Source organism: Cucurbita pepo, chromosome 15, assembly GCF_057944985.1.
Source record: "Cucurbita pepo subsp. pepo isolate OVF chromosome 15, ASM5794498v1, whole genome shotgun sequence".
Taxonomy (NCBI): Eukaryota; Viridiplantae; Streptophyta; class Magnoliopsida; order Cucurbitales; family Cucurbitaceae; genus Cucurbita; species Cucurbita pepo.
The window spans coordinates 10170797-10197955 of NC_141812.1; the positions used below are offsets into that span (position 1 = coordinate 10170797).

The 27159-nt window shown below is 39.6% G+C and overlaps 6 protein-coding genes and 1 long non-coding RNA gene across 8 annotated transcripts; 4 read left to right on the forward strand and 3 right to left on the reverse strand.

Annotated features, from left to right (window-relative positions):
- LOC111811190 (type III polyketide synthase B-like) lies at positions 1-1654 on the reverse strand. The gene is made up of 3 exons (XM_023697946.2): positions 1416-1654; positions 922-1333; positions 1-845 (listed from the first exon to the last, which is right to left on the reverse strand). Exons 1-3 carry the CDS (start codon positions 1606-1608, stop codon positions 257-259), a joined length of 1194 nt encoding a protein of 397 aa, XP_023553714.2. The 5' UTR covers positions 1609-1654; the 3' UTR covers positions 1-256.
- Positions 1655-1874: 220 nt separating this feature from the next.
- LOC111811193 (5'-methylthioadenosine/S-adenosylhomocysteine nucleosidase) lies at positions 1875-6227 on the reverse strand. The gene is made up of 8 exons (XM_023697949.2): positions 5913-6227; positions 5751-5814; positions 5069-5160; positions 4092-4198; positions 3322-3396; positions 3010-3084; positions 2384-2476; positions 1875-2282 (listed from the first exon to the last, which is right to left on the reverse strand). Exons 1-8 carry the CDS (start codon positions 6007-6009, stop codon positions 2085-2087), a joined length of 801 nt encoding a protein of 266 aa, XP_023553717.2. The 5' UTR covers positions 6010-6227; the 3' UTR covers positions 1875-2084.
- Positions 2237-3159, forward strand: LOC111811196 (uncharacterized). Its single transcript, XR_002817510.2, has 2 exons — positions 2237-2375; positions 2800-3159. It is a non-coding gene; the product is annotated as an uncharacterized LOC111811196 (long non-coding RNA).
- Positions 6228-7150: 923 nt separating the features above from the next.
- LOC111776418 (COBRA-like protein 2) lies at positions 7151-13597 on the reverse strand. The gene is made up of 6 exons (XM_087117937.1): positions 13363-13597; positions 12944-13023; positions 11236-11689; positions 10017-10176; positions 8731-8993; positions 7151-7778 (listed from the first exon to the last, which is right to left on the reverse strand). Exons 3-6 carry the CDS (start codon positions 11588-11590, stop codon positions 7507-7509), a joined length of 1050 nt encoding a protein of 349 aa, XP_086974063.1. The 5' UTR covers positions 11591-11689; positions 12944-13023; positions 13363-13597; the 3' UTR covers positions 7151-7506.
- A 727-nt stretch (positions 13598-14324) lies between these two features.
- LOC111811194 (translocon-associated protein subunit alpha) lies at positions 14325-18083 on the forward strand. The gene is made up of 8 exons (XM_023697950.2): positions 14325-14533; positions 15009-15176; positions 15253-15303; positions 15549-15637; positions 16848-16925; positions 17074-17280; positions 17590-17664; positions 17758-18083. The coding sequence occupies exons 1-8, from the start codon at positions 14473-14475 to the stop codon at positions 17803-17805; spliced, it is 777 nt and encodes a 258-aa protein (XP_023553718.2). The 5' UTR covers positions 14325-14472; the 3' UTR covers positions 17806-18083.
- A 1756-nt stretch (positions 18084-19839) lies between these two features.
- On the forward strand, positions 19840-20700 carry LOC111811195 (peptidyl-prolyl cis-trans isomerase 2-like). The gene has a single exon (XM_023697952.2). It carries the CDS (start codon positions 19912-19914, stop codon positions 20428-20430), a length of 519 nt encoding a protein of 172 aa, XP_023553720.1. The 5' UTR covers positions 19840-19911; the 3' UTR covers positions 20431-20700.
- A 2048-nt stretch (positions 20701-22748) lies between these two features.
- Positions 22749-26759, forward strand: LOC111811583 (putative magnesium transporter NIPA6). Of its 2 annotated transcripts, XM_023698508.2 has the most exons (9): positions 22750-23263; positions 23698-23754; positions 23843-23933; positions 24017-24177; positions 24263-24390; positions 24475-24612; positions 25125-25217; positions 25317-25434; positions 26200-26759. In XM_023698508.2, the coding sequence occupies exons 1-9, from the start codon at positions 23140-23142 to the stop codon at positions 26289-26291; spliced, it is 1002 nt and encodes a 333-aa protein (XP_023554276.1). In that variant the 5' UTR covers positions 22750-23139; the 3' UTR covers positions 26292-26759. The 2 variants fall into 2 exon arrangements, with proteins under 2 accessions (XP_086973923.1, XP_023554276.1); XM_087117797.1 differs by having other exon boundaries at positions 22749-23263; positions 24263-24612.
- The last annotated feature ends 400 nt before the right edge of the window (positions 26760-27159 follow it).

Below are 27159 nucleotides of genomic sequence, written 5' to 3' on the forward strand. Positions count from 1 at the left end.
AGAGAGACATTTAATTTCTATAAAAATTAAAGTTTGAGAAGTTCATGAAATGAAACATTCGTCAGCATCGAAGAACAGTCCAATTTCCAAGTTTTCGCAGAGGAAAAGGTGAGTGAAGGAGGAAATAGCTTGAAGAAACAAAAAAAAAAAAAAAAATGAACACAAAATGATTCTCAAACAAATCATTCCATTAACCTTTCTGAAAAGCTGCGTATAACAGAAATCGAAATTTTCAGACTGATAATCCAGACGAAAATCATGCTCCGACGGCGAGATTCCTCGTCAGAATCCCTTCAAACGAAATCCCAGGTCCAAATGCCAGAATCAATCCCCATTCCTCAGTTTCCCCACCACCCATCTTCTTCTTCAAGCTTTCTTCCACCATGTATTCCAGCACGTACACGATCGTGTTACTGCTCGCATTTCCATAGTCCATCAGAGCTCGCCGGCTCGCCGTCAGCTTCTCAGGTAACAATTCGAGTCTCTTCTCTAACCTGCTCAGTATCGCTGGCCCTCCTGGATGTACTGCCCAGAACATTTTGTTGTATTCTTTTTCTTGCAGCCCAAGTGTTTGAAGAAATGCCTCACAGAAATTTTCGATGTTATCTTCGATTATCTGAGGGAGATCTCTTGCTATTGTGAAGCTAATACCCTCCTCCGACAGTCTCCCGTCGATTATGTTCTGGGTGTTTGGAATGAATTTCTGGGTTGCTGTGTGGAGCTCAAAGAGTGGCCGTTCAATGCCGAAAACAGGGTCTGTGCCAATTAGCATCGCCCCTGCACCGTCCCCAAATAAGGCCACGCCTACCAGATCGTATGGCCGTTTTGCACTCGGTGGCTTGTAGCTGCAAAGAAAATGACGTTCATGTTTAAATTCTCAGAAGAACTAGTATGAGCTTTGGCGAGTGTTTAAAGAGTTACCCAATAATGGTGGTTTCAGAGGTGACAAGCAGAACTCGGCTTCCGGGGTTGTTTTCAGCTAAGTCTTTGGCGACTCTAAGGCCTGCCACGCCTCCAGAGCAACCCATGAAGTAAAGCATGAGTCTCTGGGTGTGAGGGCTGAGCCCAAGGCCCTTCGCTAGGAAGAGATCGCCACCAGGTAGGCGAGCTTCACTTGAAGATACATAGACTAAGTGGGTTATGTCTGAAACTGGCCTTCCCCAGTTCTTAATGGCAGCTTGTGAGGCTTCAATGGCCATGTCTGTCACAGCTTTGTTGCATATCTCCAGTCTCTGCTTTATGGTTGCTTGGCCTTCCATTGCTAGCTCTGGGTACTTCTTCAGTATCTCTTCTGACATCACCACGTATCTGGTTTTGACTGTTGTCGTCTTGCCTATGGATTTACAGTACAGGATGACAGTTAATTCAGTTAAAATGAGAAGTTTTTATAAGCTCTAGCATTAATAAGTTCTTACAGAGTCGGGTGAGCTTTTGCTTGAGGTCTAAATCATCGCAGCTCGTATCCTTGAAATAGCCATCGACCAGGTAGTCTTGAGGGACAAGTTGGGGAGGGAAGGCCTTCCCAAGTGCCAAGATCGTAGCTCTACCAGAGTTGGCCTTTCCCTTGTAGGCTTCTTGTGCCCCATTTATGTTTTTCATATCTTTCATTTCCAACTTTTCAAAGAAACTTGGGAATCAAACAATTTTTTGCAGTTTGCAGGGACAAGAAAGCTATTAATAAAGTGACACTACCTGTTCATCACCTAGAAAGGCAGTTTGAATGCTCAAAGTCTACAATGGAAGGCATGTGATTTGAAAATAAGGTAAGATTTTAGAATGGTAATTAGTTAAGAAGCAGGGGATTCATGTAGGCTGTGCATATTAGTAAGGTATAGATTTGGTTAAAGTGTGTATTTAGTGCATTTGCAGTCCAGTTGAGTCGACATGGTTTGATATCCATTCTCATCATAGTCACTTTACAAATACTCAGTGCATGAAAGCACATATAAAAAGAGACAAATCTCACTTGCTACATCGATTTGTTTGCTCGAGCAGGCCGAAAGACATTTTAACATACAATAAAAAGAGTACACAATATGATTTCCAAAAGTATATATGCTTGGTTATTATTCGACTCTTGTAAATTACAGTTCATGAATGCACTTTCCACTGATGAAATGTATAACTTGTGTCACTGCTTCATCCAATGCAGCAGAAACTGTAGCTAAATTCTGCAAGAATTCTTCTGCAGTTGGTTTTTCGCCATCGACGATATCAGTTACAGCTTTTACAAATATTGCAGGAACTTTGAACATATCTGCAACGTAGGCAACTGCTGCTCCCTGAAATTCAAAATCAAAGAGTTAAGAGACTTTGATGGAATTTGGAAGTGAAAGAAATCCATGCCAGTGTCAATCAGCCTTTGTTAACTCCAGGTACCTACCTCCATATCTTTAACTGTGGCATCGTTAGCTATAATCGATGCTTCATCCTGCACGGACATGTCCAGCGAGTCACCAGTTGATAATTTTCCGACCTGATAGAAGAAACGAAATGACTTAGCTGATCAAATATATATTATTCTGCAAACTCGATCATCATGACATTTTCAGAGTGCTTCACTTCATGGACAATGAAAGTGACTTCTTTCCAACTTAGATAGAAGTTGATAACATTGAAAACTGAAAATTTGTAATAAAAAAAAACATATCAAGCCAGTGGCATGCTTCTTGTAGCACATGTTCAACTAATGTTTCAAACAGCAGGAAGATTTCATGCAGTTTCAAATTTAAATTTAACTTCTTGGCTCTGCTTTACATCTATATTCATGTAATGATGCATATGGGTGAAACATTTCAGGTTCATCATCGACGTGAAAGCTATTCGAAACGGGAACTTCAAATACGTTTCAAAGAAAACTAGGAGCCCTTACATCACATTGAAGGTCAGAAGTGACTACCTAATAACATCGCAGTACCAAAACAAACTAATGCTGTGGATTATCCAACTTAGAGAGAATAAATATACCATAATGTTAACTCTATTTAATTCTTTGTGAAAGAAATTCACCTTTAGGTCGAGTCCCGCGAGAAGATTCGGTGTTTTCAGTGTTTGCTTCAATCCGACTCCATATAAATCAAAAACCTGTAAAGTACATCATCTACTGATGAAAGAATCCTTTGAGGCAGAATTAAGCAGCAGGAAAATTGAAGCTGTTAATACTCTATCAGACTATCACAAATCACAGCACAAGTGCTCAACTTGTACATACAAACATGCCATTACGACGTACAAGAAAAGACGATCGACCTGTTAAGTTCAACGATAATTGCAAATTGAAGCATACATTATGCCTCTTCAGCTCTAGAAAATAATACTTACTGGAATAGGTATACGTCTGTCATGGAAGGCACACTCAGATACCAGAAACACATCGCCAATGCTAGCTCCTTTGGCCTGATAGCATGCAACCCAATCATCAGTCAAACACAAATAGGAGTGATCTTAATCCTTCATAATTGTTAGTAGGTTGAACTACAAAATAAATCCCAGAATTTTAAAAAGATTCAACAATTGTTGGATTGAGGAACACAACCACTATTCAACGATTTGGAAACATATACAAGAAGAAGGAGAGGACATCTGTGAGATCCTACATTGATTGGAGAGGGGAACGAGTGTCAGCGAGGACGCTGGGCTCTGAAATGAGGGTGGATTGTGAGATCCCACATCGGTTGGAGAGGGGGAACGAAACATTCTTTATAAGAGTGTGGAAACTTCTCCCTAGTAGACGCGTTTTAAAAACCTTGAGAGAAAGTCCGAAAGGGAAACCCCATAGAGGATAATATCTGCTAGCGGTGAGCTTTGGCTGTTACAACATCACTAACATCACTAAGATTGAGGGCTGAATGTCACAAATAGTTTTCAAGGGGGAGAAAAAGAAGATCAAAAGGAAAGACGACGAAAACCCCAAAAAAGAGATTAACATGTCCCATGAAGGAAACACTAGTCTGATGCTCTTTTTTTAACTTTGAATCAAGGTTAAAAGAACAAATCTGTGTAGCAAGGCAGCAATATATGCATGATGAAGAAAAAAATGGTTATAACACTGAAGCCTTAAAAATAGATTGCTATCAAAGATATACACATACCTTAAAACCACCAGCAGTGCCTGCATTGATGATCAGGTCTGGTTGCAATGCTTGGATAGAAGCATAGGTTACGAGCGAAGCAGAAATCGTGCCGACACTATCAACTCCTGAGAGGTAACTTGAACTTCAGAAACAGATAGCTTACATTGTAACTTCTATTTTGAACACATTATCAAAAAAAAAAAAAAAACGTGAAGAACAAAGAAGAACATGGAACTAACAGAAACACACAAAACACAAGGATATAGCAACAGATGATTATTCCAAAATGATGAAAGAAACGAATCTGGTTGTATGATGCTAATGAAGCAATGTCTAAAAACACCCAAAACCAAGTTAACAATTCAATAATTATATCAAGTGATTGTGTGATCCATGTCGATTGGAGAGGGCAACAAGTGTCAGCGCGGACGCTGGCCCCGAAGGGGGATACATTGTGAGATCCCACTCGGTTGGAGAGGTGAACGAAACATTCTCCCTAGCAGACGCGTTTAAAAAACTTTGAAGGGAAGCCCAAAAGGGAAAGCCTAAAGAGGACAATATCTACTAGCGGTAGGCTTGAACCGTTATTTTTTAAAAAGTTAACGCTCTAGTACTAAAGATATAGTTCAAGTATCCAGCACGTAAAGGAGTGTTGAGTACACAAAGACGTCATAAAAACTAAACCTGATATCTGTACTTCATAGGTAGGATCATAATAAGCACCTAAGTTGCAGCCATAGCTAGCCAATCTGAACCAGATCATGTAATAAAGGGAAACAAAAAGAAACCTAGCTCAACTATCAAAAGAAAGAAGGCATGCCAGAGATTAAATGTAATCAGGTCTATCAAACAGAGCTTGAACAGAACCTGTGGGGATGGTAAAGGTCAGTTTATGAAATGCATTACAAGTCGTTAACATTAGTAGTCCATGGAGATCCTCCACTGAAAGATATGAATCAAAGTAAACAAGGTGATAAGTGATAAATTATCCATACCCAATGCTGAATCCTTTCCAGGCCAAATTAAATTAATTTGAAGATCTTTGTACATCCCATGATAACGAACCCACGGAACCTCCTTTGGAAACCTGCACAATCAAGCACTTGATATAAAAAGAAAAACGAAACCATACCAAGAACCAAGAAAAATCTTCAGGTAAGAATCACGACTCTCTGTCCACTTTGAGCATAAGCTCTCATGGTTTTGCTTTTGGTTTTCCCAAACGGCCTCGTACCAATGGAAATGTATTCCTTACTTATAAACTCATGATCAACCCCTTAATTAGCCGACGTGGGATTCCTCTCCCAACAATCTTCAACAATCCTCCCCTCGAACAAAGTACACCATAGAGCCTCTCCTGAGGCCTACGGAGCCCTCGAAGCCTCCCCTTAATCAAGCTCGACTCCTTCTTTGGAGCCCTCGAACAAAGTAACCCTTTGTTCAACACTTGAGTCACTTTTGACTACACCTTAAAGGCTCACAACTTTGTTCGACATTCAAAAATTCTATTGACATGGTTAAGTTAAGGGCATGACTCTGATACCCTATTAGAAATCACGGTTTTGATACTCATGATCAATCTCTTAGTTAGTCGGGACTCCTCTCCCAACAATCCTCAGGATAGAACACTAGCAAGACTAGCAAGTCAGAGCATCAAGGTTGAACAAAAAAACTTACACAGAGTTATGATTTTCGGAAAGCTGAAACTTCTCCACCAAAGGAAGCGCTTCGGTCTGCATAGCTGAATCGCCAAATCACAACCCAACAGTCGAAATCCCAACTAAGAAAGTAAACATAAAGTATATACAAAAAAATCATTCAAATACGAAGATGGATTACCGATTATGATGAGAATAGATGAAATTGGGCGGTTGCTGTGAGTCTGAGAATCCATGTAATCCTCTGCAGAGCTCGGAATGTCCTGGGGAAGAGTCATGGTGATCTTGGGTATCAATGGCCGAGACTATTTAGCAATTTAAAGGACAATCAAGGGACTTGCAAACGACTAATGGGTAGAAAATTTGCGAAAATGGTATAGAACGTGGCAAAAGAGTCTCTGTAAAACAGCCTCAACGGCGGCTGTTTCAAAAGCGAGGTGCCTTTTTATTCTCTTCCCCTTCTTGCTAGGGATTTCGGTTATTTGAAACTTGGAATTTCAATATCCAATGATTTTCGTGGTTTCAATTCATTTTGGCTGTTTGATGGGAAATAATAATAATAATAATAATAATAAAATTATTTTAGTATTATCTATAATTAAATAAATTTAAGTATGTCTTGTCCGGAGAGAGTCAACACGCTGGCTAATTTACAGAATGATGGGTTTATAAGTGAGGGATATATCTCCATTGGTACGAGGCCTTTTGGAGAGCCCAAAGCAAAGTCATGAGAGTTTATACTCAAAGTGGACATTATTATACAATTGTGGAGATACGTAATTCCTAACATGGTATTTTGTTTGAGGGCTCCAGAGAAAATAGTCGAGCCTTGATTAAGGGGAGGTTGTTCGAGGACAACGTAGACCTTAGGGGAGACTCTATGGTGTACTTTGTTCGAGGGGAGGATTGTTGGGAGGGAGTCCTACAAATAGACTAAAAATGACATCACAGGATATTAAACGAATGGAATTAGGATACGGATGGATGAAATGAGGCATGAAACGGAGCCAGTATGGGATGTGGGATTTTGGGCCAACTTGGGTATTGGGTTTCTAAATGTATGGGCGCAACTAATTAAACACAGCCACGTGGAGATATTTGATTGGTGGGAATGTTGTGGAGACTCGTAGGGCAATTGACACATAAACCTTGAAACATGGGACTTTGTCTTGACGTTGAATTGAAAATTATTGATTTGGTATATAAGATATTTAATTGGAGTGGTGAAATTACACTTTTAACCCTAATTTTACGTTGGTTGTAAATAATTAGGTCACACGTTTAAATCAAATATTGTAATTTATACACTTTACTACAATTTTTAAATTTACGGTCGATAAGAGAGACCTTATCGACCTAAGTTCTACATTACTGAAAGCCATTTTTTAGGTCGAAGTGTAAACCTTGAAAGCCTGCAATACTTTGAGAGAGTAAGCATAGGTATGGAACAGAACCCATCTTGTATTTTTGTATTTCATTCTATATTTGGTCTACCTCAACCAAAACAAGAAAAACTCAAAGCAACAGTAAAAGGGTCGGTTTGATCAGTTAATAGTATAGCTCTATCTTTCTCGAGTATAAATATTTAACAACTAGCCCGAACAAGATGATACCTCATCTGGGTTTGCCATAATATTTATCAATCCACAACCCACTCCCACGAGAACTCACTAAATAGGTCGGATGGTGATGGCAGAGGAAGCCCGTGCGAAAAAGATAGATCTTTTAACATTTAGAATGCATAGCCAACCTTCCAATCAACCCAAGCTATGCTTTCACCAAAACAAAAAGGCCAAAAAGAGGAGAATGGAGAGGGTTTGCTTAGAACTCCCATTTGGTAGCATTGGGAAGGTGTCAGGTAAAGGCATTTGACAGTAATCTCCATTGAAATAAACTCTTCTTGGAAGCGCCCAACCATTGCTTAATGTGAATGATTCTAAGTCTTTTTCAAGAACAATCTCTGTTGTCACATGCCCCACGTTGATATCAGTGGATTGCACAAGCTCTGTGTTGTAATACTCAATGCCCCAAAAGACAGCCAACTCGCCTGCAAACACACGACAAATCTGTGAGAGTCCCACATTGGATGGGAAGGAGAACGAAACGGGTGTGGAAACATTTCCCTAGCAGATGCGTTTTAAAGCCTTGAGGGGAAGCCCGAAAGGGAAAATCCAAAGAGGACAATATCTGCTAGCGGTGGATTTGGGTTGTTACAAATGCTATCAGAGCCAGATATCGGACGATGTGCCAGCCTTCTCGCTGTTTCCCGTAGGGGGGTAGACACGAGGCGGTGTGCCAGTAAGGATGCTGGTGCCAAAGGGGGTAGATTTGGGGGCGGTCCCACATCGATTAGAGGAAGGAAAGAGTGCCAGCGAGGACACTAGGCCCCAAAAGGGGGTGGATTGTAATGTCCCACATTGGTTGGGGAGGAGAACAAACCACCATTTATAAGGGTATGGAAACCTTCCCCTAGCAGACGCGTTTTAAAGCCTTGAGGGCAAGCCCGAAAGGGAAAGCCCAAAGAGAACAATATCTGTTAGCGGTGGATTTGGGTCGTTACAAATGGTATCAGAGTCGGACACGGAACGATGTGTCAGCCTTCTCACTGGTCCCCGAATGGGGGTAGACACGAGACGGTGTGCCAGTAAGGACACTAGGCCCCAAAAGGGGGTGAATTTGGCGGAGGGTCCCACATTGATTGGAGAAAGGAAAGAATGTCAGCAAGAACGCTGAACCTTGAAGGGGGGTGGATTGTGAGAGTCCCACATTGGTTGGAGAGGAGAACGAAACAACCTTTATAAGGGTGTGGAAACCTTCCACTAGTAAACGCGTTTTAAAGTCTTGAGGGGAAGCCTGAAAGGAAAAGCCTAAAGAGGACAATATCGGCTAGCGGTGGATCTGGGTTGTTACAAAATCCGTGTCAAAGCATTGCTTCGACCGGTTTGATAATGTCGTTTAACCGTGTCAAAACGTTGCAGAAGAAGAAATATGTAATGTACCTCCAAATCTGAAGGATGGAAGTTGTGAGCTATTGAAACTAAACGCTTCTGTTGATTGTTTGAAGCCTGGATGCTGTACTAGGATGTTCCAGTTTGAGTAGTTTCTGTTGTAGTTGTAGTTGGAAACTGTGAGTTTCACCCTCCAATGGTCGATATAGTTCGTCATAACGTGCCAATGCACCCGAACCGGGCACATGTGATCCGAGCACTGTACTGCGGCGAGATCGTTAGAAGAATCCGTGGTCGATAACTGGTATTCTTCTCTGGTGTTAGAGAGAAACATGATAGCTTGTTACAAGAAAATGTAAGAGTCGAAAACGAATAGGGCGGTTTGCTTGGGTATCTACACAACACTCGTAACAACCGTAATATAGTACCGATATACAATGCTGCCAGAGTTCGCCCGTGCACTCGTTGTGACCACATATTCCCAAGCATTCTCTTAAAACATTGGACCGCTAGCAAGTATTGTCCTCTTTGAGTATTCCCTCAAGGTTTTAAAACACGTTTATTAGGGAGAGGTTTCCACACCCTTATAAAGGATGCTTCGTTCCCCTCTACAACCAATGTGGGATCTCACAATCCACCCTTTTAGGGCCCAACATCCTCGCTGACACACCATTCAGTGCCTAATTCTGATACTACTTGTAATAGGCCAAGTCCACCGCTAGTAGATATTGTCCTCTTTGGGCTTTCTCTCAAGGTTTTAAAACGCGTCTACTTGGGAGAGGTTTCCACACCCTTATAAGGAATGCTTCGTTCCCCTCTACAACCAATGTGAGATCTCACAATCCACTTCTTTAGGGCCCAGCATCCTCGCTGACACACCGTTCAGTGCCTAGCTCTGATGCTATTTGTAACTGTCCAAGTCCACCGCTAGCAGATATTGTCCTCTTTGGACTTTCTCTCAAGGTTTTAAAACGCGTCTACTAGAGAGAATTTTCTACACCCTTATAAGGAATGCTTCGTTCCCCTCTCCAACCAATGTGGGATCTCACAATCCACCCCCTTGGTGCCCAGCATCCTCGCTAACACATTGTTCGGTGCCTAGCTCTACCATCATTTGTAATAACCCAAGCCCACTGTTAGCAGATATTGTCCTCTTTGGACTTTCTCTCAAAATTTTAGAACACGTCTAATAGAGAGAGGTTTCCATACCCTTATAAAGTATGCTTCGTTCCCCTCTCCAACTAATATAAGATCTCACACCAGGTGTTAGATCATATGGTATACTTTCAAGTATGCTACTGATAAAGCATGGCAGCTAAAAACGAGATAGCAAATACCTTGTACACTGAACAGAGCTTTTGTCTGCTTTTCTGCAACCACAGCTGCATGTAGGGCAGGGTGTGATGGAGGGATTGTAAAATGTTGAGAGTGAGACACAACAGAGTGGTGTCTTGTTCGCCACAAACATGGAGTAAGTACATGTTGACTTCCATGTTCCTGCAAAAAACCAGTAGTCAAGCTTCTGCTTTTAAGGTTTTGGTCGAAGTTTTCTCCAAGAAAAAGAGATGGGTTTTTCTTTTTTTTGACAAAACAGCTTCATACACAAAGTCTAAAGAGAAACATGAAATCTAGTAAGAGATCACAGGTCATTCAGGTCCCTTTGCAAGCCTTTAAACATTCTATGGGTCGTCGACTTTTGCTTATAATAAGCCTGAGTCCAAGCCCACAACTAGCAGATATTCTTCTCGAATATCTCTTTGTGCTTTCTCTTTTAGGCTTTCCCTCAAGGTTTTTAAAACGAGTCTATTAGGAAGAGGTTTCCACACCCTTATAAGGAATGTTTTGTTCTCCTCCCCAACCAATGTGGGATCTTACAATTCACCCCTCTTCAGGGCCCAGTGTCCTCGCTGGCGCTAGTTCCTTTCTCCAATCAATGTGGGACCTCCCTATGATGTCCCACATTGGTTGGGAAGGAGAACAAACCACCATTTATAAGGGTGTGGAAACCTTCCCCTAACAGACGTGTTTTAAAGCCTTGAGGGCAAGCCCGAAAGGGAAAGCCCAAAGAGGACAATATCTGCTAGCGGTGGATCTGGGTCGTTACAATCAATCTGGGCCCAGTGTCCTCGCTGGCACTAGTTCCCTTCTCCAATCAATGTGGGACCTCCCACAATCCAACTCCTCTTGGGGGCCAGCGTCCTTGCTGGCACACTGCCCAATGTCTAGCTCTGATATCATTTGTAACAGCCCAATCCCACCGCTAGCAGATATTGTCCTCTTTGGACTTTTCCTTGTGTAAGGGTGTGAAAACCTCTCCCTAGCAGACCGTTTCAAAATCCTGAAAGGAAACCCCAAAGTGGACAATATCGGCCAGCAGTGAGCTAGGACCGTTACAAGAATAGACTCCAAAAAACTATGAATTTGATATCAGGAAAGCGATCGCGTAGCATATAAGAGTAAGATTAAAACATGGAATCAGCAGACTGTGCCATTCTTTTGGGCACTTGGGCAATTTCCAGAGCCAAAAGGCAATGTATATTCATTTAAAGTACTTACTAAAAACCTGAACTTGTCTTTTGCCATCAATGACAGAAGAAACGGTCGGATGAGCGTCCAAAAATGGGCTGCAAGTGTAACCAAGACCAGGCGCCATGAGAGTAACATTGGCCGGTGGTTGCTCATGGCCATCTTCATCCATACTCCCAACTGAAATTTCAAACGAAGTGAAAGACTTGGAAGGGTCCACAGCCCAAGCAGAAAGAACCCCACCGCGGCAGCAACCCTCCGATCGGTTTTCGGGCGATGCCTCCGGCATGAGATCAAGAATGACAGGGCTCCCTTCACAGGAATGTGGAGTGTCAAACTTAAACAACGAGCAATTCCCTTGTTCAGTTGCAAAAGCTCCACTCATTGACCAGATGACTTCACCCCTCGTCCATGTCCACCCCAGCTTCCAACCCGGCTTCTCCACGTGTCGGAATTGATAGTAGTTTTGGACAGTGACCCTCCCCTGAGAATGACATGTTGGTGAGAAAGTTCATAGCTTTCCTTTCCTATCTTTCAAATAAACCCAAATGATGAAAACTAGTGAAAATTGCACAAACTAACTTGAATGATAGGTATTGTTGTAATTACGCTCAAGAACGTTAATTCGAACTTATAACTCTGTTGGTTTAGTAGTTCCAACAATATTGGATGTGAGATCCCACGTCGGTTGGAGAGGGGAACGAAGCATTCCTTATAAGGGTGTGAAAACCTTTCCCTACCAGATGCGTTCTAAAAACCTTGAAGGGAAGCTCAAAAGGGAAAGTCCAAAGAGGACAATATCGGCTAGTGGTGGGTTTGGTCTATTACAAATGGTATTAGAGCCCCAAGCGATGTGCCATTGAGGAGTTTGAGCCTCGAAGGGGGGTGGACATGAGGCAGTGTGTCAGCAAGAACGTTGGGCCCGAAGGAGTGGTTGGGGGCTCCCACATCGATTGAAGAAGGGAATGAGTGTCAGCGAGGATACTGGGTCCTGAAGGGGAGTGGATTATGAGATCCCACATCGGTTGGGGAGGAGAACGAACCATTCCTTATAAGGGTGTGAAAATCTTTCTCTAGCAGACGCGTTTTAAAAACCTTGAGTGGAAGCTCAAAAGGGATAGCCCAAAGAGGACAATATCTATTAATGGTAGCCTTGGTCTTTTACGAATGGTATCAAAGCCTCAAGCGATGTGCCAGCGAGGAGGTTGAGCCTCAAAAGGGGGTGGACATGAGGCGGTGTGTCAGAAAGGACATTGGGCCCGAAGGGGTGGATTGGAGGGTCCCACATTGATTGGAGAAGGGAACAAGTGTCAGCGAGGACACTGGGTCCCGAAGGGGAGTGGATTATGAGATACCACATCGGTTGGGAAGGAGAACAAAGCATTTTTTATAAGGCTGTGGAAACCTCTCCCTGACAGACGTGTTTTAAAAACCTTGAGGAGAAGCTTAAAACGGAAAGCCTAAAGAGGACAATATCTGCTAGCGGTAGGCTTGGACTCTTACAAATGGTATTAGAGCCAGGCACTGGACGATGTACCAACAAGGAGGTTGAGCCTCGAAGGGGGTGGACACAAGACAGTGTGCCAGCAAGGACGCTAAACCTCGAAGGGTGTGGATTGAAGGGTCCCACATCAGTTGGGGAGGAGAACTAAGCATTCTTAATAAGGGTGTGAAAACTTCTTCCTAACAAACGCGTTTTAAATACACTTTGCAAGCTAAGCACAAACATTAAACTCACCACGTATCCATGAGTCGTCCAAGTTCGAATATCGTAAGTAATCGTAACGTTTCCATTAGGATCCAAGGGATCATAACAATCTGCAGCACAAAGACATGGATCAAGACATAGGTTATGAATAGACAGCAAAAAGAAAGGCATATTACTCCCAGAAAATTGAATCCAAAGAAAGCTAGAAAGATGCCTGCCAAATAACAGCACATAGCTACCAAGAACAAACAAAGAACTGAAGGAGAAGGGCTTGCTTCCATTTTGTTTGTCTGAACCCAAATCAAACCATGACCCATTTGACATTTTGTTTGTCTAAAGAAGAAGAAGCCTTACCCTAACCCCACATGGGTTAAAACTCCATCCCCATCTTATCCAAAAGCTTATATTCAAACAAGATATTCTAGGAAACATCGATTGGTCGGTCTAACCTTTGGACAGCCCAAGTGTCGTGGTCGGAGCTCCATTGCAGCAGGCGACAGTAGATGTTTGGAAGATGATGCTTGTCGTGTTTCAGCTGCAGATGCCGGTTGGGATTGGAAGTTTGCAAAAACAAAGACAAAAAACACCATGAATTAAATGGGGATTTCAAGAAACATGTGTGTCTTGTTTTCATGGTTTATGCTGATTCGAAGTCAGCTTAGGCCACTATGCTCTGTTTATGGACTTACACAAAGAACTCCCTCTTAAGAAACCCTATTTCGACGCTTTCCCGAGCACACTCGAACGGGATTGTTTCGAACCACAGACTTCTATAATTCTATGATTTTGTCCACTTTGAGCATAAGCTTTCATGAATTCCAAGAGGCGTATACCAATAGATATATAATTCTTACTTATAAACCCATGATCATCTCATTGGCCAACGCGAGACTCTTCTTCCGTGTACATCTAGGAGAGCTTATACTTAAAGTAGACAATATGACTCGAGCTAAAAAAACATTGCACATGTAGTAGGATGACGATATTTTGCTTCATTGAGCTTACCATTGCGGGAGGGAAATGAGTACTCACTTTAGAAGCTATTTAGTTTTTACGGATCAATTTGGTAAAAAAGAGCATAAAAATTCGAGTAGCTCTAGACACGCTAATTCTTCTATGATGACATCATCATTCACGAAAGGTATGATTTAATGCATCGTCTTCACCGTATTTAGAGCTACTCTTTTTTTTTTTTAACAAAATGTTATTAATAAATTAATCAATGAAAATACTTTTAAAAAAATAATTTGTGAAATAAACAAAATTTTAAGAGTGCTATTTTTTTATTTATTGAATTATAAAATATATTTAAAAAGTATATTACAAAATGAAGAAATTATTTTTGTAGGTTTAATTTAAAAAAAAATAAATAATAAATAAATATGTATATATATTGGGAAATTAGGGGAAAACGGGTTCTCTTCTCGATTCCCAAATAAAAGTCGCTCATAGATCCCCAAGTTTGACCCTCGAAAATCGAAGCTTGGTCGTCTCTCCCTTTCTCTCTCTAATCGGAATTTCCTCAATCTACGCTCTCCGTTCGATTCGCCATTGTCGCCATGAAAACCTTCAGAGTTTTCTTCCTCGCCCTTCTTCTTCTCGTGTCTCCCTTTCTCCAAGGTTTGCTCTTTTTCCAATCTTAGATCTACACGTTTTTCCATCATTTGGGTCTTGCGGATTGGTCTTTTGGAATTATTACTCTGTTTTATTAGATTTTCGATCTTGTTGTGCGTGTAGGGTTTATGATGGTAATTTTCTGTTTTATTGGCTTCTGGATCTTTGACTTTGAGGGGTTTGATTGTTTCTCTGGTGGATCGGAGGGAGGGAGTTCAGATTGTTCATTTTACGTTGGATCGTGTCTTTTCCGACTAGTATTTAGTTGCTCTATCACTTATTTTGATGGTGAAATGAACTTAATTGATTAATTAATCATTCGTTTGAGGATTGAGGTTGACTATGCTGAGGGATCGTTATCGAAAATTTTATGAATGAAATGATCATTAGGAATCTATATTAAATCTGGCTTTGAGTGCATTGGATTTCATTGTTTTAGCGGGTCATTTTACATTTGCTTTGTTGTTTACTTGCTTAACAGCTGCTACATGTCAATCGGACTCTGATGGTGAATCATCTGAGGCTGTTGAAGAAGCTAGTGATATTGGGATTGTGGGCGAAGAAGATTCTCAGGATTTTGGAGAAGTGAACTTCGGCCCTGCTCCAGGAGTTGATACTGTCTGCGTTTTTCCAAAAAACAGTGCACGCAGTAAGTGTTTTTTCTTTGATAGTCATACTTTTATGATATCTATTATTGACATTGAATTTCATGCCTTCCATTGCAGTTGTGCCTGCTGGTGAAGAGACTGAACTACTCGCCGGAGTGAAAAATGATGGTAAACTAACTTCAATCTGTTCTTTTTAATTTCTTTTCTCTGTTGGCAAAGTGGGTTTTCATCTGAGATTATGTTCTTGACTGTAGTACATTCACTTCTTTAATTGAACTTTGTTCAACTGGGAGTCATGCTTGAATGTAATAACAAAGAAAATAAGGCCAGCATTCATTAAACCTTTTATGGCTTACCATTGATCCAAAATCTTATTAGTCAATAATATCCTCGACTGTTATTTGTTAATCCAGGGGAATCGAGCTTGAATATTATAGCTATTAAGGCCAGTGTTCACTACACTTTTGATCATCATATGTTGATTCAAAACCTTACTGGACAGGTAAAACATCCTGACAAGAACAATGTGATTACTAGATAGAGTTGTTGTATGATCTCATCGTTCTCTATTATATTTAATGATTTCAGCATTGTACCACAATTTGATTTGCCTGTGTTTTGATCTCAATCAGTTAAATGCCAAATTTTACAGAGGAGATTTGTTGTGTTGGGAAGATTTAGTTTCACTAACTTGTTTATGAAATATGTGTTATGTATTTTGATTTTAAGATCATGAGTTTCATTAAATTTGTAACAACCCAAACCCACCGTTAGCCAGGTATTGTCCTCTTTGGGATTTTTCTTTCGAGCTTCCCCTTAAGGTTTTTAAAACACGTCTGCTAGGAAGAGGTTGTGGGGTCTCACAATTTACCCTCCTTCGGGGCCCAGCGTCCTCACTGGCACTCGTTCCCTTCTCCAATTGATGTGGGACCCCCAATCCACACTCTTTGGGGCCCAGCATCCTTGTTGGCACACCGCCTCGTGTCCACTCCCATTCGGGGCTCAGCCTCCTTGCTGGCACATCGCTCGATGTTTGGCTCTGATACCATTTGTAATGGCTCAAGCCCACTGCTAACAATATATTGTCCTCTTTGAGCTTTCCTTTTCGGGCTTTCCTTTAAGGTTTTAATATGTGACTGCGAGAGAGAGGTTTCCACGCCCTTATAAAGAAGGCTTCATTCTCCTCCCCAAACGATGTGGGATCTCACAAATTTCTTGTGGAGATTGGAGAACTTGGTAATCTCCTCGAAGAAGACATCAAGACCACCTAGAATTCTTTGAGTTTGGCTCATTGGTGTTTGGACATCATTAATTTAGTTGTATGTAATGAATATAGAGTTTGTCTCGTGTTCTTTTCTTCTTTTAGACTGTTATTGGTCAGTGCAAACTTTCTTTTAATATGTTTTGCATGTCAATAGAAACTCTCTTTAGGATATTCATTGCTGGATATCATGCTGCTATTGGTTTGATTCGTATCTGTTGAATAACTATTCCCTCTCTCATCAAGATAATGCTACATAATTTACAACTGAAGTTCAAATTCCTCTCTGATTTATTAATATTGTATTTTAGTACAAGCCTATCTTTCTTTGGTTATAAAGACCAGTTATGAACTTCCAGTTATATTTTCACTTTTCTTAACACAGCTTCTCTTTCGATTAACTTCAGCTCGATAATTTTAACTTATATCATCTTCCTTATTATACTTGTAGGTTTTCCACAACGCAACGGTGCCACCATCAGCCCAAGCTTCTTACCCATACATATTTGCTGTCAGCAAGTTTTTGCAGGTATATTCATCATCGTTATTATAGCAGTTCCTTGTCCTCGCAATATGAATTTTCAGTTTATGTACTTACCAACCTGCTTTTCTGTATCAATTTTGTAGTTCGAAAAATCTATAAAATGAAATTAACTTAACATATTCCTGATCTGCAGCCTGGAAACTTTGATCTAGTGGGCACCATCTTTTACGAAATAGACCAGACCGCATACCAAAGCGTCTTCTTTAATGGTACTATCGAAGTCGTTGAAGCCAGTGGTCTCATTAGCATGGAGACTGTGTTTTTAGTTACTCTTGGAATCGCCCTTCTCGTTCTGCTTGGCTTGTGGATTCATGGTCAAATACAGCAAAAACTCTCCAAGGTATAGATCTTTCTTGTCTTCATTTGATGATGACTATGCATTCGAATAGTGGGTGTTTACTTATTGTCCCAGCATCAGGGCGTGCAATTTTTTCATCAAATATGTAATCTGAACTGGTTTACAAGTGTTTACCGGCCGCCGTTTCTTTTATTAAAAACCATGTTCCTTGCCTTCATACCGAATCCTCTCGCGTTAATATGTGGAGTATGAGAAAGGCGGAGCTGCAAGACGTGCATCTTATCTAATTTTAGACATTTCTAGAGATATAAATACTTTTGACATAAAATTCTATGCAATTCCTTGTATCAGAAACCCAAGAGAGTTGCTTCCAAGGTTGAAGTTGGCACAAAAACCATTGACACCTCTATGGATGAGTGGCTTCAGGTTTGTTTTTGTTCCTGAAATTCATACATGTCTTGAGAAAATCTCAAAACTGCTGCTGATATCTTTTGCAATCTTGTCTCCTCTGATACTTAGGGAACTGCATTCACTCGATCGTCCAGCAAGTCGAAGAAAAAGAACTAATGACGACTCGTCTCCATCCCAGTTGCATAGTACACTGACAATGTGCAGATTCCTGCAACCCACATTAGGCAGTTGAAGATTTCAGGAGAGAGTCAAGGTTGACTAGTTTTGTAAGGAATTCTTCGCATTATCTGTTTCTTAATGCCAATCTGAACTTAAGTTAGTAACGATACAGTTTTTTAAATCTAGAAAAATTTCATTGAAGCACATGATTATCATAGTTGAAACTTTGTTGAATCACCAATGACATGGGGTATGCAGGCCTCATTTCCTTTTGATTTCTTTTACCTCTACTTCATGGGAAAGTTCTGCTCATCGACGTCTAGATGTTGAACGATGAATAGTTTTTGTGAGTTAATACATCGGTTGGAGAAGGGAACAAAACATTCCTTATAAGGATGTGGAAACCTCTCATTAGTAGGCGCGTAACGGGGAAGCCAAAACCAAAAAAGCCTCGAGGGAAAGCTCGAAAGGAAAAGCCTAAAGCGGATAATATCAGAGTAAGACACCAGACGGTGTGCCAGCGAGGATGCTGGCCCCTAAGAGGGGTGGACTGTGAGATCCCAAATCGGTTGGAGAGGGGAACAAAACATTTCTTATAAGGGTGTAGAAGCCTCTCTCTAGTAGACAGTGTAATGGGGAAGCCCATAAGGGAAAGTCCAAAAACTTTGAGGGACAGTCCTAAAGAAAAAATCTAAAGCGGACAATATCTACTGGCGGTGAGATTGGGCTGTTACAATTTCGCTATAAAACTGTTAGACATGCGTGTTTTCCTCGTTAAATTGCCCCATGTGAGGTCTTGGTTGGTATCTTTCATGATTTTACGAGGAGACGACAATCGGAGAATTGATTGAATTGCTCACTAGCATGGCTTGTAAAAAGTTGGGGGGAAGGAAAACCATGGCTTGGTGCTAAGAAATGAAAGCAAGCTACTAGAGTCCGTCCCATCGATCGCCGCAACAAGCAAGCATAGCGAATCACATAGATAAGTCCCTAGCCAACATGCAAATAGATAGGGTGGGCGAAGTGACATTACTCTACATGATACTTAGTACATGGCAAGTCTAGATATTTTTGACGTCATAGATTCAAATTTGTCCATGTTTCTCGATGGGGATTACAAAATAAGTCGTAAACAAAGGAACAAAAAATTAACAACGTGTAGTTGAAAGGATAAAAACGGAGATAGATGAGTGTAAAACTATCATTTCAACTATAGTTTGATCCCCCAATCACATCGTACTTTTTTTTTTTAGAAGAATCATATTTCATTCAAAATGAAAAACTTTAAAAATTAAATGCCTCAAGTATCTTTTATTTCTCAATGTCAATTGCCCTTCTTTTATGGATACCCAAATGATAGCTCTTCCCAAAAGGAAAAGCCATGGTCTACACTCGTAGGATCAAATATTCTTTTTATTTTCTTTTTATTTTTTTTAGAGTGATTGGCCTCCGTGTTTTGGAATAAGAACGGTTTTCTTTCGTGGACCCTACAATATGGTGTAAAATTTGGTTCGACCGGTTTTGCCTTACTCTTGAAAGTGACAACTATCTTCACAAACGAGCAGTGTTTGTTTAACATGTTTTGTTCTTACTCACGTTCTTTCTAAAAAAAAATTCAGGTCACCCGAGCCAACACATGTTTGAATTTTGAGTCTCTCTAATTTAGCCACCGAAAAAGAAGGTACATCTGTTGATATAGATATAAGTAAAACAAATGACGGAGTAAAATTATGTTAATGTATTAGAATTTTTCAATTTAATTTCTATCTCTATAAAATTTAAATTATTTAATTATGCCTTTTAATTTTTTTTATTGGAAAAATCCTGTGAAAGTGAAATACTCTCTAGATTCTTAAGCGATAATCATTGATAGCGAAATTAACCATGGTAAACCAGGATGTTTTTTGACCTAACCATGGTTAGACTTATAGCACATAGATTACACCACGTGTCTTAGATCCAACGGTGGTTATCGAGTTTTCATATATACACACGAAGCTTGACCGCTATATAAAGTGCTTGCCCCGCCGAATCCAATAATCACGGGTCTTCTTCTTCTACGCTGAGAAATTTAGGGACCTGAAGAGGAGAAAAAGATCAAGAATGCCAAACCCTAAAGTTTACTTCGACATGACGGTCGGCGGCCAACCGGCCGGCCGGATCGTGATGGAGCTTTATGCCGACGTCACTCCCCGCACCGCTGAGAACTTCCGTGCACTGTGCACTGGCGAGAAGGGAGTCGGCAGGAGCGGCAAGCCACTTCATTACAAAGGCTCGTTGTTTCACCGTGTGATCCCTAATTTCATGTGCCAGGGAGGCGATTTCACCGCTGGAAATGGTACCGGAGGTGAGTCGATCTACGGCGCGAAGTTCGCCGACGAGAACTTCATTAAGAAACACACCGGTCCTGGCATTTTGTCCATGGCGAATGCTGGACCTGGAACCAACGGATCTCAGTTCTTCATTTGTACTGATAAGACCGATTGGCTCGATGGTGCGCACGTTGTGTTCGGTCGTGTCGTTGAGGGCATGGATGTGGTAAGGGCCATCGAGAAGGTCGGATCGGACTCTGGAAGGACTAAGAAACCGGTTGTGATTGCCGATTGTGGCCAACTCTCTTAGATTGGCGGACGCACTCACTCTACCGTCGGCTGCCCTGCCGAAATGGTATCTATGATGATTTCCTATTTGCGTATGTTGTTTAAATTGATGCGAATGTACGTCAGTGCGAGTCTCTTCTTAGTCTATGGGTCATAGGTTTATGCTGCTACTGCTTGAGTAACGCGCCACTGCCGTTCTACCTTAATTAGTGGTGGTTCTGCGGTGGTTCCTAGACATAATTGGTTGTTCAAACCAAAAACCTTCAATAATATGGCTGTCTTTAGCGCTCTACCTCATAAATCCCTGGTCCCTGTGTTCAACTATTTGCATCTATAAATATTCATCCGATCTTTTATGCTAGTTTAAACCGGATGTTACTCTGATTGCGTGGAATTGGTATTAGATTGGGTTGATTTTGCTCTGTTCAAGATGGAAATAGGCGAGCGTAAAATCTGGTCCATGGAAGTATAGTTTTTCTTTGTTTCTATTGCCATGGTTTGGTTTTGAAAGATCTGGCGTCGATCTAAGCTTGTTTTTGGAAAATTATTAACTATGTTCATTGAAAAAGCAGGCGGTGGGGGAATATTTTATGGTTTATCTTTTTGGATTCCGGTGGAGTTGGGAAGGAACCGAGATCCAGATTTTGGGATCTGAGGGTTGTTTTAATTTTCCTAAATTAACCAATATATATATATATATATATATATATATATATATATATATATATATATATATATATATTATTATTATTTATGCATGTGGTGGTGGCGGAATTTTTTTTTTTTTTTAAACAAATTTTAATTAAATATTTGAATGTTTGAAAATTTGAATTTACAAGACGCGTCTGCTGCCTATAATATTTAAAAAAAGTTTCGACAAATTTAGACCAAAATTTGAGCTTTTATTTTATTTTTTAAATTTTTGAAAATTCATAAATTTCTTAATGAAAGTTCTTTGAGGGTTATTGTTATTTTTATTTTTTAATTCAAGTGGGTTTGATGTTATTATTGACTAATGCCATTTGAATAAGTCTATTTTAAATTTAAACGATTAATTTGTTTTTAAATTTCAACAATAAAATAATTTTTTTGAAAAACTAAATGGATGCTAATGTTTTTTTTAGCTATAAAAAAAATCAATCCACATGCTTTTAATATTTTGGATTTAAATAGTATTGAGAAAAATAATTAAAATTATGTACTCTAAGGTCCTAAATTGTTATATATTAAATTATTAAAATATAGTGTTAGACGAACATGACTCTTTACAATGGTATGATATTGTCCACTTTGAGTATAAGTAAGCTTTCGTGGCTTTGTTTTGGGCCTCCCAAAATGTTTCATATCAATGGAGACAGTATTAGTTGATTAGAAGCCTAAAGTCCAAAAAGGCCTCGTACCAAGGAGATAGTATTTTTTTATTATAAACACATGATCATTCTCTAAATTAGCTGACGTGAGACTTTCATTCAACACCTGTCTCCCCCTAATCGAACCTTGACTCATTTTTTCTTTTGGAGTCTTCGTCATTTTTTACTATGCTTTCGAGGAGCCTCGACTCCTTTTCCTTTTTTGTCATTGTGTGGAGAGTCGTATTTGTTTAACGTATCGAACATTTTTTAAAATATATAATATAAAGGATAAAATATTCCTACCCAAAAAAAAATAATAATAATAAAAAATAAAGTAGCATAATAATACAATATTTTCGACAACAATTCTTTTTTCCTATTGTTTTCACCAACTTTATTGTTTAGACAATTAATTAAAAGATCTTATTTAAATTTGAAGAAAATATAAACATTCCTTCCACCAAAGAAAAGATTAATTGCTGCTCCAAGTCAAATACAATCAATTATTATATCTTATTAGTATATGTAGTAACTATTAATTATTTTAAACATTTTTTAATTATTCTTTTATCTTCTAATGATTACTCTCATTTACAAAGGGTCACGGAACACATATACCGCACATAAAGAGGGATACATGGCTACGCAAATCAATTTAGGATCTATAAAAAAAAATTATAAATAAGTCGAGAAAAATATAAGATACAAATATAAAAAATATTACTATCATCCCTCGATTCTAATAATTTTTTAATATTAAATGAATCGTTGAATAAAAATTATTCCTAGAATCCTATTCATATATATATATATATATATTTTATTTTTATTTTTTTAATTCCCAACCTGCTAATTATTTATTTTTTTTTTTTCCAAAAGAAAAAAGCAAAACGTGTATTTATTAATTTATTAATTAATTTATGATTGGGATTAAAATATAACCAGTACGTAGCCGACACGTATTGCTATATTTATGTTGAAACAATGAAAAATAAAAAAGGAAAGGAAGCCTTCCGCCCATTAGAAAAGTTCCGACAAGACGACGACGGCAGTGCGTTACGTCGAGAAGTATTTCTCAGATCTCTTCATCTCTTTTTCTCACCGGAATTTCTTACTTCCGGCGATCCATTGCCTTTCTTCTTTCATTTTTTGGAACTCGTGATCTTCTTTTTGGCGGGAATTTGGTTTTGTATTAGTGGCCCCATAATTCTCTTTCATTGGGCGACTAGATTTATGATTGATTTGTGCTGTTTTTGTTTTCTTTTGCGGCTTGTTTGAATTTTGGAGTGCGATCCGATTCGGGCGGGAGTTTTTGTGGGTACTTTTTGATTTAATCTCTGAGAAACCTATTGTCTGAGTGTGTAAAGAGAGAGGGAGAGATGACGATTTCGGAGAATACGAAGGGTCTGGTTCTGGCTATGGCGTCGAGTGCGTTTATTGGTTCGAGTTTTATCTTGAAGAAGAAGGGACTCAAGCGTGCCGGAGCCACAGGGGCGAGAGCAGGTCTGTGATTATTACTCACGAATGAAATTTTTGTCTCTTGGTTTTGGTTTTGCTTTCTCGTTGAATTGTTCTACCGATTATGAAATGCTTGATTTACCGATTTTGAATTGTTCTACCGAGTGGACTTTTGTTCTTGATCTGTCTATACTTGGGTGGCATTTATTCAAGAATGGATCATGGAACACAGGGCAATTGAGCTTCTAAACGGATGGAATCTCTAGCTTTAAGGGGTTTGGATTTGAAGTTCTTTGCAAACTAGTATGTTACTGGGCAAGCGTTAAGCATTAAATAGAGTTCATTATGAACTGAAAATGTAAAAGATCTTTGATTAATGAATTTGTTTTTTCTCCTCTAGTGGACGTAATTCAAGAGTCTTCTAGGCAATGTTCATGCTCTAATTCTGGTTGGTGCTTATAGTCTCATTCTTAATACAGGTGTTGGCGGATATACATACCTGTTAGAGCCACTTTGGTGGGCAGGAATGGTCACAAGTATGTATAATAATACTATTTATGTCTGATCATTATTGGCAAAAATATGAAGTTGATCTTGATCCTGAGTTTTCTTCTTCCTAAATAGTGATTATTGGAGAGATTGCAAACTTTATAGCTTATATTTATGCCCCAGCAGTTTTAGTCACACCCCTTGGTGCACTGAGCATTATTATCAGGCAAGTTCCTTGTCTTGAGGTTATTGTACTATTTGTTCATGAGTTCATGGAGGATCTCACATTTCCTTTTTCTATTTGGGCAGTGCTGTTCTAGCCCACTTCTTGTTGAAGGAGAGGCTACAGAAAATGGGTGTGTTAGGGTGCTTATCTTGTATTGTAGGATCAGTTATAATAGTTATCCATGCACCTCAGGAACATACTCCTGATTCTGTACAAGAAATTTGGGATTTAGCTACCCAACCAGGTAAGAGTTGATTCTTATGAAGTTCATTGAATGAAATATCATCAAATTTTGTACTTAATATATGTTTTTCTTAATCCTTGGACAGCTTTTCTAGTCTACATTGCTACTATAGCTTCGTTAGTATTGGCTCTCATGTTGTATTTTGAGCCTCGCTATGGGCATGTAAACATACTGGTCTACTTGGGAATCTGTTCTTTAATGGGTTCATTGACGGTAATTATGCCATTTCTGCTAGATCAAACTATTTTAGAACTATTACTTGAATTGCAATTTTCTGAACGTTTGTGGTTAATTCAGGTTATGAGTATTAAAGCTATTGGAATAGCGATAAGGCTTACACTTGAAGGGGTAAGCCAGGTAGCTTACCCACAAACTTGGCTGTTTGTCACAGTTGCAGTAGTCTGTGTCATCACACAACTAAACTACTTGAATAAGGTTGGTGTCATATTACTATGGTGGGCACAGTTGTTTCCTATCCATTTCTTAAGCAAATTTGAAAGGCCCAAACCCATGACTAGCAAATATTTTCACTTTGCCCGGTTATGTATCATTGTCAGCCTCACGGTTTTTAAAATGCATGTGATATGGAGAGGTTTCCGTACTCTTATAAAAAATGCTTTGTTCTCCTTTCCGTCCGATGTGAGATCTCATAATCTACCCCTTTTCGAGGCCTAGCGTCCTCGTTGGCACACCGCCTGGTGTTTGGCCTTGATATCATTTGTAACGGCTCAAACCCACCGCTAGCAGATATTGTCCGCTTTGACTCGTTGTGTATTGCTGTCAGTCTCACGATTTTAAAATGCGTCTGCTAGGGAGAGGTTTTCACACTTTTTTAAAGAATGCTTCGTTCCCCTCTCCAACTGATGTGGAATCTCACACAAATGCTTGAACAATGGTTGAACGAGACTGTATATTAATGTTACTGATGTGATCTTTTTTTGTTTCAGGCCTTGGATACATTCAATGCAGCCCTCGTATCTCCTGTATACTATGCCATGTTCACGACATTGACTATCATTGCTAGTGCTATCATGTTTAAGGTAAGTTACTTAACCATATAGCTTTTCCGATCTCGAGTATTACATCTATTCAATTGTAGAACGACGAATCTAAATCAGTTACGTCGGTCTATGCCGCAGGACTGGTCAGGCCAGAATGCAAACACCATAGTTTCTGAATTATGTGGATTCATTACTGTCCTTTCTGGAACTATTATTCTTCATTCAACCAGAGAACAACAACCAGTCTCCACGCAAGGTATGACTTCTGAACATCTCTTTTTACTTATCCCTGTTGCCCATCAGTTGAGAAATCTTAGTATGGTTTGATATCTAACCAATTATTGCACGATGGCGATCCTGCATACTCGTTTAAACCTTATATGTAACCACCCAAGCCCACCACTAGTAGATATTGTCCACTTTAGGTTTTCTCTTTTAGGCTTCCCCTCAAGATTTTTAAAACGCGTCTGATAGAGAGAGATTTTTACACTTTTGTAAGTAATGCTTCGTTCTCCTCTCTAACCAAGGTGAGATCTCACAATCCACCTCTCTTGGGGGCCAGCGCCCTCGCTGGCACACCGCCCAGTGTCTAGCTCTGATACTATTTATAATAGTCCAAACCGACCGCTAGTATATTTTGTCCTCTTTAAGCTTTCCCTCAAGATTTTTAAAATGCGTTTGATAGGGAGAGGTTTTCACTCTTATAAGTAATGTTTTGTTCCCCTCTCCAATCGACGTGGGATCAACGTGGGATCTCACATTATAGAATCAGGAAGGGTTCAGGACATCTATTTCGCGTATTTGAATCTTTGATCTGTTCTTCAACCGTCTTTTATATGATATCATTTGGTAAAAGTAGGGTCCTATATCCAAGTCTTACCTTGACAAAAAGGGGTCCAATGGGCATAAGAGAACTTTGAATCCTGCTGAATGAATATCAGCATTATATACTTGTTTAATCTGGCTGTGGTTAATGTTTCATAGAACTTGCACAACCCATAAGTTATACCTGTCTTTGCAGGATCTGTGGCATGGTATATTACTGGGGATTCAATGAAAGGCATTGAAGAACATCTGATCACCATAAGCAATTCACATTACACTGAAGGATGAACCTACTCTGTTGTGAATGCAATTTGAAAGGCAATGGCCTTAAATGCAAAACCGAAAATATACTCATATGGAAAGGATCAGTACAATGTGGACGAATTGGCACATCGATCATGGTCTTGTCACGACTCGAGAGATCGTGTCCTCCCCTCAGCTGCTGCGAACCCGAGCTGCTCGACGATCTGGTAAGGATGTTTACACTTGGAATGGAAGAGGGGGGAGAGATCTTCTCAATGATCCATGCTGGTTCCAGCATCAGTAGTATAGTCTGTGCCATACTGTAAATTATAGGTTATAACATTCATTCATTTCCCATCTATAGTTTTGAATCTGTAATCTATCTTATTTGATTTTGTTTATAAGCCTTAGGGAATAGATTATAGTTTTGAAGGAAACTCTAATACTTTATTTTAAAAGTCTTATTTGATTTTGTTTATAAGCGTTGGAAATGAAATTATAGTTTATACGTCGTCTTGGATGGAAACCTTTAATACTTTTTTAGTTACAGTACTAACTATTTCATCCAATCCTAACGGTAAAGTCATTTTTGTAATTTAAAAAAATTAAAAGTATTAATGAAAATTAATTTTTGAAGAATGTCATTGTCCATATAAGAAAATGAGGCCGGGATCATATTTCCCGTTCCCATTTAGGTTATACATAAAATTTTCACCCCCGATCCCTCCGAGACAAGTCCACTAAAATAACTTAAGAAGCTATTCTAAACTTGCTCCAAATGGAAACAAACTTACAATTTATTCTCTGCCATTGTTGAACTAAATAAAACTTAAAATTTCCTCATCAAAATTTGTATATTCCTTGAAAGGCATTTAAAAATTTCTTCAACCCCATCAATCAACCAAGCACTAGC

What these genes read in the sequence shown, in the direction of transcription:
- LOC111811583 (XM_087117797.1), top strand. Translation starts at nt 23,140, where the DNA reads ATGACGATTTCGGAGAATACGAAGGGTCTGGTTCTGGCTATGGCGTCG. An exon ending in AGCCACAGGGGCGAGAGCAG is followed by an intron (nt 23,264 to 23,697) that starts GTCTGTGATTAT and finishes TTCTTAATACAG; the next exon opens with GTGTTGGCGGATATACATAC. An exon ending in GTGGGCAGGAATGGTCACAA is followed by an intron (nt 23,755 to 23,842) that starts GTATGTATAATA and finishes CTTCCTAAATAG; the next exon opens with TGATTATTGGAGAGATTGCA.
- LOC111811193 (XM_023697949.2), bottom strand. Translation starts at nt 6,009, where the DNA reads ATGACTCTTCCCCAGGACATTCCGAGCTCTGCAGAGGATTACATGGAT. An exon ending in ATCTATTCTCATCATAATCG is followed by an intron (nt 5,815 to 5,912) that starts GTAATCCATCTT and finishes TTGGCGATTCAG; the next exon opens with CTATGCAGACCGAAGCGCTT. An exon ending in TCCGAAAATCATAACTCTGT is followed by an intron (nt 5,161 to 5,750) that starts GTAAGTTTTTTT and finishes TTGATTGTGCAG; the next exon opens with GTTTCCAAAGGAGGTTCCGT.
- LOC111811194 (XM_023697950.2), top strand. Translation starts at nt 14,473, where the DNA reads ATGAAAACCTTCAGAGTTTTCTTCCTCGCCCTTCTTCTTCTCGTGTCT. An exon ending in TCCAAAAAACAGTGCACGCA is followed by an intron (nt 15,177 to 15,252) that starts GTAAGTGTTTTT and finishes CTTCCATTGCAG; the next exon opens with TTGTGCCTGCTGGTGAAGAG. An exon ending in TTCAAAACCTTACTGGACAG is followed by an intron (nt 15,638 to 16,847) that starts GTAAAACATCCT and finishes TTATACTTGTAG; the next exon opens with GTTTTCCACAACGCAACGGT.
- LOC111811195 (XM_023697952.2), top strand. Translation starts at nt 19,912, where the DNA reads ATGCCAAACCCTAAAGTTTACTTCGACATGACGGTCGGCGGCCAACCG.
- LOC111811190 (XM_023697946.2), bottom strand. Translation starts at nt 1,608, where the DNA reads ATGAAAGATATGAAAAACATAAATGGGGCACAAGAAGCCTACAAGGGA. An exon ending in GCAAAAGCTCACCCGACTCT is followed by an intron (nt 1,334 to 1,415) that starts GTAAGAACTTAT and finishes GTAAATCCATAG; the next exon opens with GCAAGACGACAACAGTCAAA. An exon ending in TCTGAAACCACCATTATTGG is followed by an intron (nt 846 to 921) that starts GTAACTCTTTAA and finishes TTTTCTTTGCAG; the next exon opens with CTACAAGCCACCGAGTGCAA.
- LOC111776418 (XM_087117937.1), bottom strand. Translation starts at nt 11,590, where the DNA reads ATGAGTGGAGCTTTTGCAACTGAACAAGGGAATTGCTCGTTGTTTAAG. An exon ending in AAGACAAGTTCAGGTTTTTA is followed by an intron (nt 10,177 to 11,235) that starts GTAAGTACTTTA and finishes GGTTTTTTGCAG; the next exon opens with GAACATGGAAGTCAACATGT. An exon ending in TCCATCCTTCAGATTTGGAG is followed by an intron (nt 7,779 to 8,730) that starts GTACATTACATA and finishes GTGTGTTTGCAG; the next exon opens with GCGAGTTGGCTGTCTTTTGG.